Below are 23,967 nucleotides of genomic sequence, written 5' to 3'. Positions count from 1 at the left end.
CGTCAAATCCATATCAATCCAAATGCCTAAGTATTTATATGCGGGAAAACATTCAATTGGAGAACGATTTAATGAGTGACCATTTAGTTCATCTGAAACATTCTTACAAGAGTTTAAATACAACATGCATTTCGTTTTGCCTGTATTAAGCACAGGTTTTAAATCAGCAAGGGATTCCTGCATAGCTATACAATCTGACTGTAGTTTTGACACAGCCAGATCAACAGTCGGGGCAATAGCATACATAGTAGGATCATCCACTTATGGATGAAGTTTACAATTTTTAACAGATTGACCAATGGTGTTTGTTTATATAAATAGTGACGAGAACAGGTCCCAAAATCGACCCCTCAAGAAATTCAGACTTAAACCCATCAATCACAATAGCCTGAGTTCTGTCACTAAGATAATCATGAAACCATGAACAGGCCTCAGAGCTCAGGCCTATCGAGGACAACTTAGTCAATAAAATAGCATGATCAACAGTATCAAAAACTTTTGACAGGTTCACAAACAAAGCAAAACATTTCATTTTAGTGTCTAAAGCAGGGGTGTCAAACTCATTTTAGCTCAGGGGCCACATGGAGGAAAATCTATTCCCAAGTGGGCCGGACCGGAAAAATCATGGTATATATAACTTAAAAACAACAACTTCAGATTGTTTTCTTTGTTTTAATACGATCAACATACAACATAAAGCTGGAGCCTGAGGACAGTGTGTCCAAAATAGTACAAGCACAACATCAATATTAATCATAAAACACCTCAAGTTATTTGAAAGTTCTGAGGACAAAGAACACACAAACACACAATGCCTCAGTGATTCACAGAAGTAAATCACAGATCACAGAACTATATCAGGGTGTCATTTCTCAGGCAGAAATGTAGATAAATATAATGAAATCCTGTTCCCCAAACAAGTGCAAGAACCACAGAATCAAGAATAGGTAAAATATACAAATAAAATAAAATCAATTAAAAACAATAGCACATCAACATAAAAACATATAAACATAAATCTGAAAGCGTTGCTCAAACTCCCGTAACAGTCCAGTTATTTTATCTTTGAACCGCTTCATGTCTGCCACATGTTGGGTCGCGCACACATTTTTCAGACAGGGGAAGTGAGCTGCATCACCACCGGCAAGTTGCGTCTCCCACAATGACAGCTTCAACTTGAAAGAACGTATGCTGTCATGATACTGCGTGACAACTTTGTTGCGCCCTTGCAGCTGTTTGTTCAAGTTATTCAGGTGCTCTGTAACATCCACCATAAATGCAAGGTCCGGCATCCATTCTGCGGAATGAAATTCTAACACTGGTTTGCCCTTTTCTTCCATGAACTGTTCAATTTCTTCTCGTAAATCAAAGAAACGCCTCAGCACAGCACCTCGGCTTAACCATCTTACCTCAGTGTGGTATGGCAGGCCATAGATGTGGTCTTTCTCTCTGAGAAGGCTGTCAAACTGACGGTGATTCAGGCTTCTGGATCGGATGAAATTAACAGTTTGACCACCTTCATGACGTTATCCATCTTTAATGACTTGCAACACAAAGCCTCCTGGTGCAAAATACAGTGAAAAGTCAAAAAATCACGTCCTCCATTTGCAGATTGCACTTTCTCTCTGAACTTTGTCACAACGCCTGCTTTTTTCCCGATCATTGAGGGCGCACCATCTGTAGCCAGGCTGACAGCGGGGACCAGTCCACTCCGACCCTGTCCAGCGCGCCCGACGAGTGCGGTAAAATATCAGCTGCTGTCGTTGTATCTGTCATCGGCACCAACTCCACGAACTCCTCGGTGACGGTCAATGTGTCATCAACTCCGCGGATGAAAAAATGGCCAGTTGTGCAACATCTGTAATGTCCGTGCTTTCATCAATTGCAACCGAAAACGCAATAAATGACTTTACTTTTTGCTTCAACTGGCTGTCCAAATCCACTGAAAGATCGGAAATCCTGTCTGCAACTGTGTTTCTTGTCAGGCTGATATTTGCAAAATCCTGCCGCTTTTCAGGGCACACAATCTCCGCTGCCTTCATCATGCATGTTTTTACAAATTCACCCTCACTAAATGGTTTTGAAGCCACTGCGATTTCATTAGCAATGAGGTAGCTAGCTTTCACTGCAGCGTCACTGATGTCTCGGCTGTGAGTAAACACAGACTGCTGTTTCTTCAGACCCGCCAACAGTTCATTCACCTTCTCTCATCTCCGCTGTCCTTGAAAGTTGTCATATTTGTCGGCATGAAGACTCACATAGTGGCGACGAAGGTTATATTCTTTCAGCACTGCAACATGCTCTGAACACACCAAACATACAGCTTTCCCATTCAATTCCGTGATTAAATAGGATGACCATTTTTCTTGGAACACTCTGCACTCTGCGTCCACTTTTCTCTTTTTTGACAGAGACATATTGGGGCAATGAGGGTGCCAAAGCACATAATGTTAAAAGTAGAAGCCGTAATAAATATCGCGGGCAAAAAAAAGTAGCTCATTGGCTGCACGTGCTTGACCTACTTGCTCTGCCCCGGAATAAACAGTTTGCTTGCTTAACACAATTGCTATTGCGCCATCCAGTGGACGCAATTGGAACAGCAGTTTATTTTATTGAAAAATTGCAGCGCATTTTTATACTTAAAAAAAAATAAAATAAATAAAAAGTTATTTTATTTTATTTTATTTTTTTTAATCATCTCGCGGGCCGGATTAAACCCGTTTGCGGGCCTGATCCGGCCCGCGGGCCGTACGTTTGACACCCCTGGTCTAAAGCATTAGGGCGGCGCACAATGGCCCAGCGTCGTCCGGGTTTGGCCGGTGTAGGCCGTCATTGTAAATAAGAATTTGTTCTTAACTGACTTGTTAAATAAAGGTTAAATAAATAAAAAAAATTAATTAAAAAAGAAGAAACCTGCACACTGCTCTTGCAAGTATCGCTGCTCTTTATTAAGCTTTAGGTATCGGCCTCAAGGCCTTCGTCAGAGCTTTTCTGAGTGTTTTTAATTTGCACCTTTATGTAGACATTGCTCCACCCACGTCCGTTCAATGCATCAAATGGGGTTGGAGTTGAGGGAAAATAAGCAAGTGTTACCAAACATAACAAATCAAATCAGATCAAATGTTATACAGTCTGTGCATTTCATTAGTATTCTAATAAAGTGTGTACATAAAACATATTAACAGCGTACTCTGACATTTCTTCTTGCGCTATACACAATGTGGTCCTCTGTAGCTCAGCTGGTAGTGCACGGTGCTTGTAACGCCAGAGTAGTGGGTTCGATCCCCGGGACCACCCATATGTAAAAATGTATGCACACATTACTGTAAGTCGCTTTGGATAAAAGCGTCTGCAAAATGGCATATTATATTATTATTTATGAAATCTTACTTGATAGGTCGATATCATTGTGGTTTTATAGACATATTCAATATGTATTATGACAAGGAAGCCTTGAAATGGGGAAATAATTATTAAGATCACTACTATCCCGCCCTTATGGAGTGGAAACACAAGAGCTGATTTCCATACTTTTTGAATATTTCCTGATAACAATGTTAAATTCGGGTTTGGTTGGGGAGCCCAGCGTCGTCCGGGTTTGGTTGGGGAGCCCAGCGTCGTCCGGGTTTGGTTGGGGAGCCCAGCGTCGTCCGGGGTTGGTTGGGGAGCCCAGCGTCGTCCGGGTTTGGTTGGGGAGCCCAGCGTCGTCCGGGTTTGGTTGGGGAGCCCAGCGTCGTTGGGGTTTGGTTGGGGAGCCCAGCGTCGTTGGGGTTTGGTTGGGGAGCCCAGCGTCGTCCGGGTTTGGTTGGGGAGCCCAGCGTCGTCCGGGTTTGGTTGGGGAGCCCAGCGTCGTCCGGGTTTGGTTGGGGAGCCCAGCGTCGTCCGGGTTTGGTTGGGGAGCCCAGCGTCGTCCAGGTTTGGTTGGGGAGCCCAGCGTCGTCGGGGTTTGGTTGGGGAGCCCAGCGTCGTCCGGATTTGGTTGGGGAGCCCAGCGTCGTCCGGGGTTTGGTTGGGGGAGCCCAGCGTCGTCCGGGTTTGGTTGGGGAGCCCAGCGTCGTCCGTGTTTGGTTGGGGAGCCCAGCGTCTTCCGGGTTTGGTTGGGGAGCCCAGCGTCGTTGGGGTTTGGTTGGGGAGCCCAGCGTCGTCCGGGTTTGGTTGGGGAGCCCAGCGTCGTCGGGGGTTTGGTTGGGGGAGCTCAGCGTCGTCCGGGTTTGGTTGGGGAGCCCAGCGTCGTTGGGGTTTGGTTGGGGAGCCCAGCGTCATTCGGGTTTGGTTGGGGAGCCCAGCGTCGTCCGGGTTTGGTTGGGGAGGCCAGCGTCGTTGGGGTTTGGTTGGGGAGCCCAGCGTCGTCCGGGTTTGGTTGGGGAGCCCAGCGTCGTCGGGGTTTGGTTGGGGAGCCCAGCGTCGTCGGGGTTTGGTTGGTGGAGCCCAGCGTCGTCCGGGTTTGGTTGGGGAGCCCAGCGTCGTTGGGGTTTGGTTGGGGGAGCCCAGCGTCGTTGGGGTTTGGTTGGGGAGCCCAGCGTCGTCCGGGTTTGGTTGGGGAGCCCAGCGTCGTTCGGGTTTGGTTGAGGAGCCCAGCGTCGTTGGGGTTTGGTTGGGGAGCCCAGCGTCGTTGGGGTTTGGTTGGGGAGCCCAGCGTCGTTGGGGTTTGGTTGGGGAGCCCAGCGTCGTCCGGGTTTGGTTGGGGAGCCCAGCGTCGTCCGGGTTTGGTTGGGGAGCCCAGCGTCGTCCGGGTTTGGTTGGGGAGCCCAGCGTCGTTGGGGTTTGGTTGGGGAGCCCAGCGTCGTTGGGGTTTGGTTGGGGAGCCCAGCGTCGTTGGGGTTTGGTTGGGGAGCCCAGCGTCGTTGGGGTTTGGTTGGGGAGCCCAGCGTCGTCCGGGTTTGGTTGGGGAGCCCAGCATCGTCCGGGTTTGGTTGGGGAGCCCAGCGTCGTCCGGGTTTGGTTGGGGAGCCCAGCGTCGTTCGGGTTTGGTTGGGGAGCCCAGCGTCGTTGGGGTTTGGTTGGGGAGCCCAGCGTCGTTGGGGTTTGGTTGGGGAGCCCAGCGTCGTTGGGGTTTGGTTGGGGAGCCCAGCGTCGTCCGGGTTTGGTTGGGGAGCCCAGCGTCGTCCGGGTTTGGTTGGGGAGCCCAGCGTCGTTGGGGTTTGGTTGGGGAGCCCAGCGTCGTCCGGGTTTGGTTGGGGAGCCCAGCGTCGTCCGGGTTTGGTTGGGGAGCCCAGCGTCGTTAGGGTTTGGTTGGGGAGCCCAGCGTCGTTAGGGTTTGGTTGGGGAGCCCAGCGTCGTCCGGGTTTGGTTGGGGAGCCCAGCGTCGTCAGGGTTTGGTTGGGAGAGCTCAGCGTCGTCCGGGTTTGGTTGGGGAGCCCAGCGTCATTGGGGTTTGGTTGGGGAGCCCAGCGTCATTCGGGTTTGGTTGGGGAGCCCAGCGTCGTCCGGGTTTGGTTGGGGAGGCCAGCGTCGTTGGGGTTTGGTTGGGGAGCCCAGCGTCGTCCGGGTTTGGTTGGGGAGCCCAGCGTCGTCCGGGTTTGGTTGGGGAGCCCAGCGTCGTTGGGGTTTGGTTGGGGAGCCCAGCGTCGTTGGGGTTTGGTTGGGGAGCCCAGCGTCGTTGGGGTTTGGTTGGGGAGCCCAGCGTCGTTGGGGTTTGGTTGGGGAGCCCAGCGTCGTCCGGGTTTGGTTGGGGAGCCCAGCATCGTCCGGGTTTGGTTGGGGAGCCCAGCGTCGTCCGGGTTTGGTTGGGGAGCCCAGCGTCGTTCGGGTTTGGTTGGGGAGCCCAGCGTCGTTGGGGTTTGGTTGGGGAGCCCAGCGTCGTTGGGGTTTGGTTGGGGAGCCCAGCGTCGTTGGGGTTTGGTTGGGGAGCCCAGCGTCGTCCGGGTTTGGTTGGGGAGCCCAGCGTCGTCCGGGTTTGGTTGGGGAGCCCAGCGTCGTTGGGGTTTGGTTGGGGAGCCCAGCGTCGTCCGGGTTTGGTTGGGGAGCCCAGCGTCGTCCGGGTTTGGTTGGGGAGCCCAGCGTCGTTAGGGTTTGGTTGGGGAGCCCAGCGTCGTTAGGGTTTGGTTGGGGAGCCCAGCGTCGTCCGGGTTTGGTTGGGGAGCCCAGCGTCGTCAGGGTTTGGTTGGGAGAGCTCAGCGTCGTCCGGGTTTGGTTGGGGAGCCCAGCGTCATTGGGGTTTGGTTGGGGAGCCCAGCGTCATTCGGGTTTGGTTGGGGAGCCCAGCGTCGTCCGGGTTTGGTTGGGGAGGCCAGCGTCGTTGGGGTTTGGTTGGGGGAGCCCAGCGTCGTCCGTGTTTGGTTGGGGAGCCCAGCGTCGTCGGGGTTTGGTTGGGGAGCCCAGCGTCGTCGGGGTTTGGTTGGTGGAGCCCAGCGTCGTCCGGGTTTGGTTGGGGAGCCCAGCGTCGTTGGGGTTTGGTTGGGGAGCCCAGCGTCGTTGGGGTTTGGTTGGGGAGCCCAGCGTCGTCCGGGTTTGGTTGGGGAGCCCAGCGTCGTTCGGGTTTGGTTGGGGAGCCCAGCGTCGTTGGGGTTTGGTTGGGGAGCCCAGCATCGTTGGGGTTTGGTTGGGGAGCCCAGCGTCGTTGGGGTTTGGTTGGGGAGCCCAGCGTCGTCCGGGTTTGGTTGGGGAGCCCAGCGTCGTCCGGGTTTGGTTGGGGAGCCCAGCGTCCTCCGGGTTTGGTTGGGGAGCCCAGCGTCGTTGGGGTTTGGTTGGGGAGCCCAGCGTCGTTGGGGTTTGGTTGGGGGAGCCCAGCGTCGTTGGGGTTTGGTTGGGGAGCCCAGCGTCGTTGGGGTTTGGTTGGGGAGCCCAGCGTCGTAGGGGGTTTGGTTGGGGAGCCCAGCGTCGTCCGGGTTTGGTTGGGGAGCCCAGCGTCGTCCGGGTTCGGTTGGGGAGCCCAGCGTCGTCCGGGTTTGGTTGGGGAGCCCAGCGTCGTTCGGGTTTGGTTGGGGATTCCAGCGTCGTTGGGGTTTGGTTGGGGAGCCCAGCGTCGTTGGGGTTTGGTTGGGGAGCCCAGCGTCGTTGGGGTTTGGTTGGGGGAGCCCAGCGTCGTCCGGGTTTGGTTGGGGAGCCCAGCGTCGTCCGGGTTTGGTTGGGAGCCCAGCGTCGTCCGGGTTTGGTTGGGGAGCCCAGCGTCGTTCGGGTTTGGTTGGGGAGCCCAGCATCGTCCGGGTTTGGTTGGGGAGCCCAGCGTCGTTCGGGTTTGGTTGGGGAGCCCAGCGTCGTCCGGGTTTGGTTGGGGAGCCCAGCGTCGTTCGGGTTTGGTTGGGGAGCCCAGTGTCGTTGGGGTTTGGTTGGGGAGCCCAGCGTCGTTGGGGTTTGGTTGGGGAGCCCAGCGTCGTTGGGGTTTGGTTGGGGAGCCCAGCGTCGTCCGGGTTTGGTTGGGGAGCCCAGCGTCGTCCGGGTTTGGTTGGGGAGCCCAGCGTCGTTAGGGTTTGGTTGGGGAGCCCAGCGTCGTTAGGGTTTGGTTGGGGAGCCCAGCGTCGTTCGGGTTTGGTTGGGGAGCTCAGCGTCGTTCGGGTTTGGTTGGGGAGCCCAGCGTCGTTCGGGTTTGGTTGGGGAGCTCAGCGTCGTTCGGGTTTGGTTGGGGAGCCCAGCGTCGTTCGGGTTTGGTTGGGGAGCTCAGCGTCGTTCGGGTTTGGTTGGGGAGCTCAGCGTCGTCTGGGTTTGGTTGGGGAGCCCAGCGTCGTCCGGGTTTGGTTGGGGAGCCCAGCGTCGTCCGGGTTTGGTTGGGGAGCCCAGCGTCGTTCGGGTTTGGTTGGGGAGCCCAGCGTCGTCCGGGTTTGGTTGGGGAGCCCAGCGTCGTTCGGGTTTGGTTGGGGAGCCCAGCGTCGTCCGGGTTTGGTTGGGGAGCCCAGCGTCGTCCGGGTTTGGTTGGGGAGCCCAGCGTCGTTGGGGTTTGGTTGGGGAGCCCAGCGTCGTTCGGGTTTGGTTGGGGAGCCCAGCGTCGTTGGGGTTTGGTTGGGGAGCCCAGCGTCGTTCGGGTTTGGTTGGGGAGCCCAGCGTCGTTCGGGTTTGGTTGGGGAGCTTTACTTGGCTCATTGTGCTCTAGCGACTCCTTGTGGCGGGCCGGGCGCCCGCAGGCTGACTTCGGTCGTCAGTTGAACAGTGTTTCCTCTGACACATTGGTGCAGCTGGCTTCCAGGTTAAGCGGGCGGGTGTTAAGAAGCGCGGTTTGGCGGGTCATGTTTCGGAGGACGCATGACTCGACCTTCGCCTCCCGAACCCGTTGGGGAGTTGCAGCGATGAGACAAGACCGAAATTGGGGAGAAAAGTGGTAATGAAAACGTGTGTTATTGAGCCAACAATGATGGGCACTGCACACTAAAGCAGACCAGGATCCAATTAGTCAGCACCTGTGGATATATTGTTGTCTGATGCTAGCAAAGCATCCACCTGGGGATATATTGTTGTCTGATGCTAGCAAAGCATCCACCTGTGGATATATTGTTGTCTGATGCTAGCAAAGCATCCACCTGTGGATATCTTGTTGTCTGATGCTAGCAAAGCATCCACCTGTGGATATCTTGTTGTCTGATGCTAGCAAAGCATCCACCTGTGGATATCTTGTTGTCTGATGCTAGCAAAGCATCCACCTGTGGATATATTGTTGTCTGATGCTAGCAAAGCATCCACCTGTGGATATCTTGTTGTCTGATGCTAGCAAAGCATCCACCTGTGGATATCTTGTTGTCTGATGCTAGCAAAGCATCCACCTGTGGATATCTTGTTGTCTGATGTTAGCAAAGCATCCACCTGTGGATATATTGTTGTCTGATGCTAGCAAAGCATCCACCTGTGGATATATTGTTGTCTGATGCTAGCAAAGCATCCACCTGTGGATATATTGTTGTCTGATGCTAGCAAAGCATCCACCTGTGGATATCTTGTTGTCTGATGCTAGCAAAGCATCCACCTGTGGATATCTTGTTGTCTGATGCTAGCAAAGCATCCACCTGTGGATATATTGTTGTCTGATGCTAGCAAAGCATCCACCTGTGGATATCTTGTTGTCTGATGCTAGCAAAGCATCCACCTGTGGATATCTTGTTGTCTGATGCTAGCAAAGCATCCACCTGTGGATATCTTGTTGTCTGATGCTAGCAAAGCATCCACCTGTGGATATATTGTTGTCTGATGCTAGCAAAGCATCCACCTGTGGATATATTGTTGTCTGATGCTAGCAAAGCATCCACCTGTGGATATCTTGTTGTCTGATGCTAGCAAAGCATCCACCTGTGGATATATTGTTGGTCCTCTGTAGCTCAGCTGGTAGAGCACGGCGCTTGTAACGCCAAGGTAGTGGGTTCGATCCCCGGGACCACCCATACACAAAAAATGTATGCACGCATGACTGTAAGTCGCTTTGGATAAAAGCGTCTGCTAAATGGCATATTATTATTATTATTATTATATATTGTTGTCTGATGCTAGCAAAGCATCCACCTGTGGATATCTTGTTGTCTGATGCTAGCAAAGCATCCACCTGTGGATATATTGTTGTCTGATGCTAGCAAAGCATCCACCTGGGGATATATTGTTGTCTGATGCTAGCAAAGCATCCACCTGGGGATATATTGTTGTCTGATGCTAGCAAAGCATCCACCTGGGGATATATTGTTGTCTGATGCTAGCAAAGCATCCACCTGTGGATATCTTGTTGTCTGATGCTAGCAAAGCATCCACCTGTGGATATCTTGTTGTCTGATGCTAGCAAAGCATCCACCTGTGGATATCTTGTTGTCTGATGCTAGCAAAGCATCCACCTGTGGATATATTGTTGTCTGATGCTAGCAAAGCATCCACCTGTGGATATCTTGTTGTCTGATGCTAGCAAAGCATCCACCTGTGGATATCTTGTTGTCTGATGCTAGCAAAGCATCCACCTGTGGATATCTTGTTGTCTGATGCTAGCAAAGCATCCACCTGTGGATATATTGTTGTCTGATGCTAGCAAAGCATCCACCTGTGGATATATTGTTGTCTGATGCTAGCAAAGCATCCACCTGTGGATATCTTGTTGTCTGATGCTAGCAAAGCATCCACCTGTGGATATATTGTTGTCTGATGCTAGCAAAGCATCCAGGACTTATTTTTTTCTGTAAGTAGCCCAAAAGAAAAGCTTTGACTATAATTTCTCTGATCATTTAGTAAGTTTCCCCCATCAGCATACAGCCCAGTATCAGTGTGAATAGGCTTAGAAGTTCTTTCAAAGAGATAGCCACCTGAAATAAAATGGTGATTAAATGCATCAATGATGGCATTTTTTGCTATAATGAGGTCAGTGTCTGAATTAATTTGTTGTGGCAGAGAGAAGGAAGTAGAACCCTTCAGAGATTTGACAGTTTTCCAGAATTTTGCCGGGTTCCCATTACAATCTGAAAGAGCGGTTACAAAATAATTAGATTTAGCCTTTCTGATTTGTCTTAGTTGCTTAAAAGCTTGCCAGTCCGGGCCTAAGCCTGTGTTCCTGGCCTTGACCCAACCATCATCTCTTTTATGAATGACTTCTGAAAATTCCGGAGTGTACCAGGCATTCAACCTGCCCTTAACTCTTAGTGTTTTTAAAGGAGCATCATTTTTTGACAAGGGAAATGGGTTTCAGTAAAGAACAATGGCCACTCCACCACCTCTACCCTGTCTGTCAGCTTTGAACACATGATGACCCACAATATTAATATCAGAGTTCAGAATATCCTCAGAGATCCAAGTTTCAGTCAAAAGCAGAATGTCCTGATTCATCTGCATAGCCCAGATCTTGATGAAATCCAGTTTAGGAAGTAAGCTCCTAATGTTCAGATGTATCAACCCAAGTTCTTTACGATGTATAAAGTCACACGGAGTCTCCAACTCAAACAAGCTACGTTCAATAGGTGGTTGCAGGCCCTGTCTGATGGTTGATATTGATATAGTTGCTATGGCTATTAGATTGCAAAGAACTGCACCATTTGGTCTATCCTTATTTGTAATAGAGGAAAGAGTAGAAATTTGATTTACTTTTCCAAGGTTGGCACCATAGGGCCTGAGGTCGCAGCCAATGTCAGTTTGAGGAACTCTCAGAGTAACCAATGATGAAATGTTATAAACTGACTGACGTAGGCTTTGGTTGCCATCATTCAACAACCCAAGTCCTCTACGTGATTTGAAAACCGAGGGTATATTCAAGTTTATGGAATTCACATTTGAACTAATAGTATTGGGTGAGCAGACCACAGTGGGCTTCTCTTTTGAGGAAACAATAGAAGAGCTAAGAGCTGACAACAACCCTGGCAGTATAGACAACAGCGCTATGGCAACGCTGATAAAGGATGGGAGGGGCTACCTGAGAGGGGCTTGGTCTGTCACTGAGTCAATATCTTAGGCTGCTATATGGTTTGGGTGGAGTCCATCATCTCTGAAAAGGATCTTTTGTTTCCAAAAAGCGTTGAAAATTGTCAATAAAAGTCATGCCAACAGAGAGGCAGTAGTCTTTAAGCCAGATGTTAAGTACTAAGAGCCTGCTGACCCAGCGACGGCACGGGACCAGAGATAATCGGCTGCTATTCAGAACCTTTTAGGGTGTTGATCAGCTCAATAAAATCCTGCTTCATTAGCTCTGATTTAACCTTTTTTATATCCTTTGATCCCACATGCACTACAACAGCAGCAGCCCTTGGCGGACATAGGACGGATGGAAGAAATCCTGTGATATCCTTCACTGTAGCCCCCGGGCAGCACAGGGTTTTTGCTCCAGGAACCGAAATGTGCATCACCATGGAGCTAACAATGATGATGGCTGGAGGAAGGTGGATGTCCGGCCTTTCTGTGCCTCCTTGAGGACCGACGGGTGATGGGGGACCCACATCAATAGAAGCCCTCCGAGCAGGGTGGAGTTCTGGAGCCTCAGACACCCTCGAGGCCTGATGGGAGCCTGTGGTAAAACCCCCCTGAGCTGGACCCTCAGGAGACAGGGTAGAGGATGAAGGAGCAGCAATCTCTGGAAGCAGGTGGATGAAACTGTTGGTCAGCAGGATGTGATCCCCCCCCCAAGCCGTTTCAGCCCCATTCACCAAAGTCCGCTGCCTTTCACTGGGCTTACGGTGTGTGACGTGTCTCCACTGGGATTTAGGATTGCAGGGCAGTCCTGGCTAGTCAGTCAGAGAGTGACGACACAATGGCAAGGGATGAAAACCAGGCTGAGAAGTAGTAAATAAAATGGTCTCCAAGTTACGATGCAATGTCTCAATTTGCTTACTCTGGATGTCAAGGTCAGACATGGCTTGGGGGTAGAAGCTGTTCAGTTCCCTTGTAGCCCCAGACTTGGCACTCTGGTACCACTTGCCGTGCGGTAGCAGACTGAAGATGGTGCTGACACACATAACAGCTCTGCTTCTAGCTCCTAAGCAACAGACATGGCAGCTCTGCTTCTAGCTCCTAAGCAACAGACATGACAGCTCTGCTCCTAGCTCCTAAGCAACAGACATGACAGCTCTGCTCCTAGTGTTAGGCTATGGTTCAACCCAGCACTCAGAGAAACAAACACGACAAAGGGAGTGGAAGAAACAAAAATATTTAATAAAAGTTAAAATTGTCTTAGTCCAAAAACAACTGAAGTAAAGGAACAGAGTGGGCTAGTCGGCTCCGGAGGAAGGAGAGGCTGAGGCAGGCAGGCAGGCAGGCAGGCAGGCAGGCCGACAGGCAGGAAGGCAGGCAGGTTGGGAGGTATGTCCGAAACTAAAGACAAAACAAATGACAGGTTAAGGAGAGTGGAGAGCCAGGCTGAAGACAAAGACAAAATAACTTTACTGGTGAGCCAAGTTACCGCTCTGGTAAGAACAACGATCTGGCGCCGGTGGAGAGCCATGCCCCGGAATTAGTAGTGCAGGTTGATTAGAGAATAGGATGCAGCTGCGTAGGCAGGAATCACTGGAAACAACCCGCAGCTGCACAGGAGAGGCAGATCCTGAGCACGCCCCTGATCCACTCCAGACACACCCACATAAAGGGGACAAACACACATACAGATACAACAGACACAGAGGGGACAAAACAAGGAGGAAGGGAAACAGAAAAGGGAGAGACAAGCTGCCCACATAACAGTACCCCCCCCTCAATGGTCGCCACCTGGCGACCCACCAGGCCTGTCAGGGTTGTCGTGATGGAAGTCCGTGATCAACTGAGGATCCAACACAAAACGCTTAGGGACCCAAGACCTCTCCTCTGGTCCATAACCTTCCCAATCGACTAGGTATTGGAGACCCCTACCCCGCCTCCGAGAGTCCAGTAGCCTACTGACGGTGTAGGCCGGATGGTCGTCAATGAGACGAACAGGTGGAGGTGGAACAGCCGGCGGACACAAAAGGCTGGAGGACACAGGTTTCAGTTGGGAGACGTGGAAAGTAGGGTGTATCTTCATGGCTGAAGGCAACTTCAAACGAACCGCAGCGGGGTTAATGATGGACTCCACCACAAACGGACCCAGGTACCGAGGAGACAGCTTGCGTGATTTGGTACGAAGAGGTACGTTCTTAGACGACAGCCAAACCTCTTGACCAGGATGAAACACAGGTGCGGGAGTCCTGCTCCTATCCGCTGTCATCTTGTTCCTGTCGGTGGTCCGAGCAACGCTTCCCGAGCGTCGCGCCACACTCTCTGGCAGCGGCGGAGGTTCTCCTGAACCGAAGGAACAGCCAATTCCTTCTCCTGAGCAGGAAACAGAGGGGGTTGATAACCCATGGTAACTCGAAGGGTGAAAGACCAGTGGCAGAGGTGGTGAGGGAGTTGTGGGCGTACTCTATCCAAGGCAGATGTTTGGCCCAGGATGATGGATGTTGAGCAGCCACACAACGAAGGGTTGCTTCGAGGTCTTGATTGGCTCTTTCTGTTTGACCGTTGGTCTGGGGATGAAACCCTGAGGACAGACTAACGGAAGCACCCAAAGCAGAACAGAAAACCTTCCAAACACGGGAAGTAAACTGTGGGCCTCTATCAGATCAAATCAAATCAAATCAAATTTTATTGGTCACATGCGCCGAATACAACAAGTGCAGACATTACAGTGAAATGCTTACTTACAGCCCTTAACCAACGGTGCGTTTATTTTAAACAAAAAAAGTAAGAATAAAACAACAACAAAAAAAAAAAAAAAAAAAGTGTTGAGAAAAACAAAGAGCAGAAGTAAAATAAAGTGACAGTAGGGAGGCTATATATACAGGGGGTAACGGTGCAGAGTCAATGTGCGGGGGCACCGGCTAGTTGAGGTAGTTGAGGTAATATGTACATGTGGGTAGAGTTAAAGTGACTATGCATAAATACTTAACAGAGTAGCAGCAGCGTAAAAAGGATGGGGTGGGGGGGCAGTGCAAATAGTCCGGGTAGCCATGATTAGCTGTTCAGGAGTCTTATGGCTTGTGGGTAGAAGCTGTTGAGAAGTCTTTTGGACCTAGACTTGGCACTCCGGTACCGCTTGCCGTGCGGTAGCAGAGAGAACAGTCTATGACTAGGGTGGCTGGAGTCTTTGACAATTTTGAGGGCCTTCCTCTGACACCGCCTGGTATAGAGGTCTTGGATGGCAGGGAGCTTTGCCCCAGTGATGTACTGGGCCGTACGCACTACCCTCTGTAGTGCCTTGCGGTCAGAGGCCAAGCAGTTGCCATACCAGGCGGTGATGCAACCAGTCAGGATGCTCTCGATGGTGCAGCTGTAGAATTTGTGTCCACAGGTATTCCATGGGGACGGAATACATGTTGGACTAGGAGGTCCGCTGTCTCACTGGCAGACGGTAATTTTGGTAATGCTATATAGTGAACAGATTTAGAGAATCTGTCCACAATGGTAAGTATAGTATCATTACCTTCAGACTTGGGTAGGCCGGTGACAAAATCCATGGCTATGTGGGACCAGGGACGGCTGGGAACTGGGAGGGGTAGCAGCAGCCCCGAAGGGGACTGATGGGAGGCTTTGCCCCGAGCACAGGTTGAACAGGCTGCCACAAAAGCCCGAACGTCAGTTTCCATTGAAGGCCACCAAAAATGTCTCCTAAGCAGCGTCAACGTGCGTCTCATCCCAGGGTGACCAGCAAAACGGGAGGTGTGAATCCACTGCAACACCTGAGACCGGACCGTCTCGGGAACAAAGAGTAGGTTGGGAGGTCCATCACCCGGTCCCGGGTCCGTGGCAAGTGCAGTCTTCACAAGAGACTCGATCTCCCACTGAACAGCCGCCACGACGCATGAGGAAGGCAGGACTGCCTCAGGCTCGCTGGTCTCCGAAGGGTCAGCAAACTGGCGGGACAAAGCATCTGGTTTAACATTTCTTGACCCCGGTCTGTATGTAAGAATAAAGTTAAACCTACTAAAAAACAGGGCCCATCTGGCTTGGCGTGAGTTGAGTCTCTTAGTGGCTTGGATGTAAGCCAAGTTCTTGTGGTCTGTCCAGACCACAAACGGCAGTTCAGCTCCATCCAGCCAGTGCCGCCATTCTTCCAGTGCTAGCTTGACCGCCAGCAGTTCTCGGTTTCCAACGTCGTAATTCCGTTCTGTGGGTGACAATTTTTTGGAGAAAAAGCACAGGGGTGAAGCTTTTGGTCAGTGGGGGAGCGCTGGGAGAGGACGGCTCCCACACCTGAGTCCGACGCGTCCACCTCCACAACAAACTGCAGAGAGGTATTGGGGTGTATCAACACAGGGGAGGTGGAAAACAGTTCCTTCAAAACCCCTACCGCCTGCTCCGCCTCAGGGGACCACAGAAAAGGGACTTTTGGGGATGTGAGTTTAGTAAGGGGTGCCACCACTTTACTAAAACCCTTAATGAACCTACGGTAGAAGTTAGCAAAGCCCAAAAATCGTTGAAGTTGCTTACGGGTGGTGGGTATGGGCCATTCCGTCACTGCCCGGATCTTCTCGGGGTCCGCCTTCACCTGCCCGCTCTCAATGATGAAACCAAGGAACGATGTAGACTGTTTGTGGAACTCACACTTCTCTGCTTTGACATACAGCTTGTTTTCCAAGAGCCGTTGAAGGACTTGACGGACGTGTGACTCATGCTCCTCGGGTGACTTGGAAAAAACAAGAATATCATCCAGGTATACAAAGACAAAACGGTTCAAAAATCCCTAAGAACATCGTTCACCATGGCTTGGAAAACAGCAGGGGCGTTTGAGAGCCCAAAGGGCATGACCAAATACTCAAAATGTCCCAGTGGAGTGTTGAAAGCGGTTTTCCACTCATCTCCCTTACGGATCCGGACAAGGTGATAAGCGTTCCTGAGGTCGAGCTTGGAGAAAACTGTGGCGCCATGCAGAGGTTCAAAAGCAGAGTTGATGAGTGGAAGGGGATACTTGTTTTTAACAGTTATGTTGTTTAAACCCCTGAAATCGATACAGGGGCGTAACGACTTGTCCTTCTTTTCCACGAAAAAGAAACCTGCACCCAAAGGAGACGATGAGGGACGGATTATGCCCGAGACCAGAGAATCACCAATGTACTGCTCCATTGCCTCTCTTTCCGGTCGGGACAGATTGTATAAGCGACTAGAGGGCAAGGGAGCACCAGGAAGCAGTTCAATAGGGCAATCATAAGGCCTATGTGGTGGTAGAGACAGAGCCTTGTCCTTACTGAAAACCTCCGCTAAGTCATGGTATTCTTTGGGGACAGATGACAGATCAAGAGGAGCTGAGGGATGAGTTGGGTTACACTTAGTGGGGGAACCGCTGACCTAAGGCACTCTGAATGGCAGTTAGTGCTCCAACTGAGAATGGTGTGACGTGTCCAATCAATTTGTGGGTTGTGAAGAGCCAACCAGGGGAAGCCAAGGATTAGGGAGGTAGCTGAGCCAGACATAACTCTTAGCTGAATGCTTTCACAATGATTGCCAGAAATCACTAGGGAAACGGGGGTGGTTTGATGAGTTATCTCCGCGAGGAGGCGCCCATCAAGGGCTGTGACCCGAATGGGGGTAGGTAGTGGCTCCATGGGGATACGAGCTTGTGTAACGAACTGGTGGCTAATAAAGTTGTCTTCTGCACCTGAGTCTATGAGAGCTGAGAGTGGCAGGGAATGACTCTGGAAACGTAAGGTTACAGGTACTTGTAATCGGGGAATGATGGGTTCAGGATCTAACTCTGGGCTCGCAAGTAGACCCACCGTTACGAGCGAGCCTTGTCTTTTGGCCGCTTAGGGCATGTAGCCAGAATGTGTGTGGCGTCTCCACAGTACAGGCACTCACCCGCCTGGAGGCGCCGTTGCCGTTCTGCTGGAGGTAGTCGAGCTCGACCCACTTGCATAGGTTCCTCCTCTGTGCTCGGGATGGAATCAGGAATAAGAAGCTGCCGGCTCCGGGGAGGCGAGACTCGAGTGGTTGAAGGCTGGGGAACTCGTCCTCCTAGATGCGGCCGACCGCCTCTCTCCCGACGCCTCTCCCGCAACCGGTTGTCTAGCTTAATGGACAGGGAAACGAGAGAATGTAAATCATGTGGCTCGTCACGAGCAGCCAGTTCATCCTTAATGGCTTCATTCAAACCGTTTAGAAATGCTCCTTGAAGTGCCACATTGTTCCACTTGGAGTCCGCTGCCAAAGTCCAGAACTCAATAGAGTACTCAGCCACACTGTTAGAACCCTGCCTCAAATTAAAAAGTATCTTGGAGGAATTACCCACATGGTCAGGATGGTCAAAAACAGTCTTCAATTTAGCAGAAAAATCAGCGAAAGTCAATCCAGTCAAAGTTTGATTTGAGCAAACAGCCTCAGCCCAAACCAGAGCTCTCCCTCTTAACAGCCCCAGAACATAATGTACCTTAGAGGAATCAGTAGAAAATGACAGTGGTCTCTGCCGAAAAATCAAGTCACACTGAAGCAAAAATCCCCGGCACTTGTCCAATTCTCCATTGAACGGTTCAGGCGACGTGACAGGGGGTTCCCGATGGAACGAAGCCTGCATCATGTCCGAGGAACCAACTTGGGGTGCATCAAACTGGGGGTCAGAGAGAGATGGAGAACTGATAACAGACAATTTAGAGACTTGTGTAGTTAACTGAGTCACCTGGTTCAGCAGTTGATGATTATTTTCCAAAAGAGTCCGAATCAGTTGGTCATGCTGTCCTAGCAACGTTCCTTGAGCCTGGATAGCTTGTTGGAAGCTGTCTTCGTTTGCCCCGTGCTGTCTCTCTGTTGGGTCCATGGCCAGATCGTTCTGTTGGGCTATGGTTCAACCCAGCACTCAGAGAAACAAACACGACAAAGGGAGTGGAAGAAACAAAAATATTTAATAAAAGTTAAAATTGTCTTAGTCCAAAAACAACTGAAGTAAAGGAACAGAGTGGGCTAGTCGGCTCCGGAGGAAGGAGAGGCTGAGGCAGGCAGGCAGGCAGGCAGGCAGGCCGACAGGCAGGAAGGCAGGCAGGTTGGGAGGTATGTCCGAAACTAAAGACAAAACAAATGACAGGTTAAGGAGAGTGGAGAGCCAGGCTGAAGACAAAGACAAAATAACTTTACTGGTGAGCCAAGTTACCGCTCTGGTAAGAACAACGATCTGGCGCCGGTGGAGAGCCATGCCCCGGAATTAGTAGTGCAGGTTGATTAGAGAATAGGATGCAGCTGCGTAGGCAGGAATCACTGGAAACAACCCGCAGCTGCACAGGAGAGGCAGATCCTGAGCACGCCCCCTGATCCACTCCAGACACACCCACATAAAGGGGACAAACACACATACAGATACAACAGACACAGAGGGGACAAAACAAGGAGGAAGGGAAACAGAAAAGGGAGAGACAAGCTGCCCACATAACACCTAGCTCCTAAGCAACAGACATGACAGCTCTGCTTCTAGCTCCTAAGCAAATTTGCAGTATTTTGTTTTTTTGTGTGTTATTTCTTACATTATTAGCCCAGAAAGTTTTTTGTGTTATTACATACAGTGGAAATAACTTTTGGATATCAGAGCAGCGTTAACTCACCAGCATTACGACCAGGAATACGACTTTCCAGAATTGGATCCTTTGTTTGTACCTCCCAGGGCAATTGAACTTATCCCAGAGGCTGCTCCAAGTTGCCCCCGGCGGAGAAGAGGTATTCGGAGTGGACTTCTAGTCTGACCCAGGAGGCGGGCACACCATCCACCACTTCCGAGTGTATTACTTGATAATGTTCAGTCTCTGGACAATAAAGTAGACGAGCTCAGGGCGAGGATCTCCTTCCAGAGAGACATCAGGGACTGTAACATACTCTGTTTCACAGAATCATGGCTGGGGAATAATGTCCCCGTCCATACAGCCAGCTGGGTTCTCAGTACATCGCGCAGACAGGAATAAAGAACTCTCCTGGAAGAAGAAAGGCGGTGGTGTATGTTTCATGATGAACTACTCATGGTGTAATTGTGATAACATACATAAACTCAAGTCCTTTTGTTCACCCGACCTAGAATACCTCACAATCAAATGTCGACCGTATTACCTCCCAAGAGAATTCTCTTCGGTTATAGTCACAGCCGTGTATATTCCCCCTCAAGCCGATACCATGACGGCTCTCAAGGAACTACACTGGACTTTGTGCAAACTGGAAACCACATATCCTGAGGCCGCATTTATTGTAGCTGGGGATTTTAACAAAGCAAATTTGAGGAAAACGCTACCGCAGTTCTATCAACACATTGACTGTAGTACTCGCTTAGGAAAAACACTAGATCACTGCTACTAGCCTTTTCGAGATGCCAACGAGGCCCTCCCCCGCCCTCCCTTCGGCAAATCAGATCATGACTCCATTTTGCTCCTCCCTTCCTATAGGCAGAAACTCAAACAGGAAGTACCCGTGCTAAGATCTATTCAATGCTGGTCTGACCAATCGGAATTCATGCTTCAAGATTGTTTGATCACGCGGACTGGGATATGTTCCGGGTAGCCTCTGAGAATAACATTGACGCTTACACGGACATGGTGACTGAGTTAATCAGGAAGTGTATAGGGTATGTTGTTCCCACAGTGAATATTAAAACCTTCCCAAACCAGAAACCGTGGATAGATGGCAGCATTTAGTCCCAGGGTCCTTAGCTTGGTGATGAGCTTTGAGGGCACTATGGTGTTGAATGCTGAGCTGTAGTCAATGAATAGCATTCTCACGTAGATGTTCCTTTTGTCCAGGTGGGAGAGAGCAGTGTGGAGTGCAGTAAATATTCCATCATCTGTGGATCTGTTGGGGCGGTATATGAATTGCAGTGGGTCCAGGGTGTCTGGGATGATTGTGTTGATGTGAGCCATGACCAGCCTTTCAAAGCATGTCATGGTTACAGATGTAAGTACTACGGGATGATAGTTGTTTTGGCAGGTTACCTTTGAGTTCTTAGGAATAGGGACAATGGTTGTCTGCTTGAAACATGTTGGGATTACAGACTGGGACAAGGATATGTTTAAAATGTCTGTGAAGTATCTTACCATCTTGTCTACCACCTTACCAAGTACCTTACCATCTGGTCTACCACCTTACCAAGTACCTTACCATCTGGTCTGCGCATGCTCTGAGAATGCACCCTGGTATCCCACCTGGCCCAGCTGCCTTGCGAGTGTAAACCTGTTTAAAAGTCTTTCTCACATCGACCACGGAGAGCGAGATCACATAGTCGTCCGGGACAGCAGGGGCTCTCATGCCTGGCTCAATGTTCTTTGCCTTGAAGCAAGCATAGAAGGCTTTCAGCTTGTCTGAGAGGTTTGAATCGCTGGGAAACTCAGGGCTGGGTTGTTCATTGTAATCTGTAATAATCTGCAAACCCTGTGTAGTAGGATTCTATCTTAGTCCTATATTGACCTTTTCCATGCTTGATGGCTCATCGGAGGTCAAAGCAGGCTTTCTTGTAAGCGTCCATGTTCGTATCCCGTTCCTTGAAAGTGGTAGCCATTAGCCATTAGCCTTGCACAGATACTGGTGTAGCTCTAGCCATTAGCCTTACACAGATACTGGTGTAGCCATTAGCCATTAGCCATTAGCCATTAGCCTTGCACAGATACTGGTGTAGCCATTAGCCATTAGCCATTAGCCATTAGCCTTGCACAGATACTGGTGTAGCCATTAGCCATTAGCCATTAGCCATTAGCCATTAGCCTTGCACAGATACTGGTCACTTTACTGGTCACTGACTGATGAAGCCTTGCCTGATGTGGTAAACTCCTCAATGTTATCGGATGAATTCTGAACATATTCCAGTCTGTGCTAGAGAAGCAGTCTTGTAGCTTAGCGTCCTTGTAAACAGGAAGCAGGAGGATGGAGTCATGTTCTGATTTGCCAAAGAGAGGGTGAGGGAGGGCTTTGTATGCATTTCTTTGGGTAGAGTAAAAGTGGTCCAGAGTATTAGTGCCTCTTGTGGCGCAAGAGACGTTTTGGTAAAAGTGGGTTGAAATGCATTTCAGTCTCCCCACGTTAAAGTCTACACCCACTAGAAACACTGCCTCTGTTTTCTTGTTTTTTAAGGCCCTGTACAGCTTGTTGCGTGCCTGCTTAGTGCCATTCTCGTTTTATGGTGGGATGTAGACAGCAGTGACAATTACAGATGAAAACCAGTTGTTGTTTATAAAGAGGAACACCTCTCCCCCTTTGGTTTTGCCAGAGTTCGCTTTCCGGTTGCGATGAAGCGGATAAACCCTTATGTCCATATCGTCCCTTTCAGCCAAGTTTCTGAAAAGAACATAGACAGTTTCTGAAAAGCATGCTCTCCCTTTCTCCCCCCCTCTCCCTTTCTCTCTCCCTCTATCCCTCTCCCCCCTCTTCCTCTCTCTCTCTCTCTCTCTCTCTCTCTCTCTCTCTCTCTCTCTCTCTCTCTCTCTCTCTCTCTCTCTCTCTCTCCCCCTCTCCCTTTCTCTCTCTCTCTCTCCCTCTCCCCCTCTCTTCCTCTCTCTCTCTCTCTCTCTCTCTCTCTCTCTCTCTCTCTCTCTCTCTCTCTCTCTCTCTCTCTCTCCCCATCTCTCTGTCTCTCTCTCCCCCTATCTCTCTCTCTCTCCCCCTCTCTCTCGCTCTCCCCCTCGCCCCCCCTCCCCCCTTTCCCTGCAGGTGATGCGTTCAGAGGATATGACCAGGACCAGAATCAGGACACGGCTCCGTTCAGCACGTTAGACGTTGACAACGACGGCTGCTCTCCGTTCTGCTCCTTGAGCAACCAGACAGTAGAGAGCTGCAGCCTCCAACACCACCGCAGTGGCTGGTGGTTCAACCAGTGTGGCCTGGCCAACCTCAATGGATCCCCACAGGATCCAGAATGGAGCAGGAAAGACACTGAGTGGAGTGGGGGCGACATGGAGTGGAATGGGGGCGACATGGATCGGAGTGGGGGAGAGACGGAGCGGAGCAGGGGAAACACGGAGCAGAGTGGGGGAGACACGGCGCAGAGGGTGGGAGACACGGAGCGAATCGGGAGAGCAACGGAGCGGAGCCACATCCACTGGGACACTTGGACTCAGAGCGGAGTCCCTCACTACATCAAATCAGTTACTATGAAGATCAGAAGGATACCCACCAAGACACACAACTAACACACTGAATTGAAGGAGAGAGGGAGTGATGGAGGGAGGAGAAGAGAGGGAGATGAGAGGAAGGAGGAGAGGCAGAGGTAGAGGTGTGAGAGTGAGGGATCAGTGTTTCAGAGATCATCTCTACAGTCAGGTCCACTTGGATTGGAACTGGTGGTATGGTCAGACAACATAAAAACAGAGCTCTTTGGCCACGCACACCGGTGGTAAATTTGGCCTTCGAAAGAAGGATGTGTATGCAGAAAAGTACCTTACCTACTGTAAAATATGGTGGTGGATTGTTGATGTTATGAGGCTATTTTGCTTCCACTGGTCCTGGGGCCCTTGTTAAGATCAAAGGCATCATGAACTATACCCAGTACCAGGATATTTTAGCTGAAACCCTGGTTGCCTCTGCCAGGAGGCTGAAACCTGGCCGCAAGTGGATCTTCCAGCAAGACAATAACCCCAAGCACACATCACAATCCACAAATAAATGGTTGATCACAAAATCAACATTTTGCAATGTCCATCTCAGTCTCCATAACATTGAAAACCTGTGGTTTGAATTCAAGAAGGCAGTCCATAAGCACAGATGAAGGATATCAAGGACCTGGAAAGATTCTGTATAGAGGAATGGTCTAAGATCCCTCCCAATGTGTTCTCCAATCTCATAAAACATTTTAGAAAAAGGCTCAGTGCCGGGGGAATTGAAAACAGGGGTGGCAACAATTTTGACCCCTAACTTTTTTAGATAGTTATTATTACTTGTTAAACACAGTTGAATAGTATCAGTATAAAATAATATGATTCTAAAAAAATTAAGTAATATTTTTTTTTGCCTACAATATAGCTCAGTATTTGTAATTTTTATTTAATAGTCTTTTTTGCTTGTCTTTATCAAGGGTGCCAATAATTTTGGGCCTGACTATGTATGTATGTATGTACATTTTGGTGTTATTAAAGAGTTTTGTTATTAAGAGCTTTTTTATTACAGTAAAATAATATTGGACATTAATCTCTGTTTCTTTTGTAAATATAGTGAAGCACGCAGCACACACACACACACACACACGCACGCACGCACGCACGCACGCACGCACGCACGCACGCACGCACGCACACACACACACACACACACACACACACACACACACACACACACACACACACACACACACACACACACACACACACACACACACACACACACACACACACACACTCACACACACACTCACACACACACACACACACACACACACACACACACACACACACACACACACACACACACACACACACACACACACTCACACACACACACACACACGCAGCACACACACACACACACACACACACACACACACACACACACACACTTGAAAGGAATCCGGCCCAGTCCAGCAGATGGTGCTGTGCTTCTCTTCAGAATGACAGACGGGGACGGAGTGCTTCTCAATACTCTACTATAGCATAGCTTCCTGGTCTCATCTCCTTCCCTAGTCTCCTTCCCTGGGTCTCCTCATCT

General features: G+C 50.4%; 1 protein-coding gene across 1 annotated transcript in view; it reads left to right on the top strand.

Annotated features, from left to right (window-relative positions):
- The window catches only part of angptl5 (angiopoietin-like 5), a 66,511-nt gene extending 43,596 nt beyond the window's left edge, over positions 1-22,915 (top strand). Inside the window, exon 8 of the mRNA XM_041872609.1 lies at positions 21,982-22,915. Within this exon, the coding sequence (XP_041728543.1) occupies positions 21,982-22,460 (479 nt within the window). The 3' untranslated portion in view covers positions 22,461-22,915. The remainder of the gene's footprint in view (positions 1-21,981) is intronic.
- The last annotated feature ends 1,052 nt before the right edge of the window (positions 22,916-23,967 follow it).

This window comes from Coregonus clupeaformis, unplaced genomic scaffold, assembly GCF_020615455.1.
Source record: "Coregonus clupeaformis isolate EN_2021a unplaced genomic scaffold, ASM2061545v1 scaf0063, whole genome shotgun sequence".
Classification (NCBI taxonomy): Eukaryota; Metazoa; Chordata; class Actinopteri; order Salmoniformes; family Salmonidae; genus Coregonus; species Coregonus clupeaformis.
This window is presented reverse-complemented; position numbering and strand designations above follow the sequence as displayed.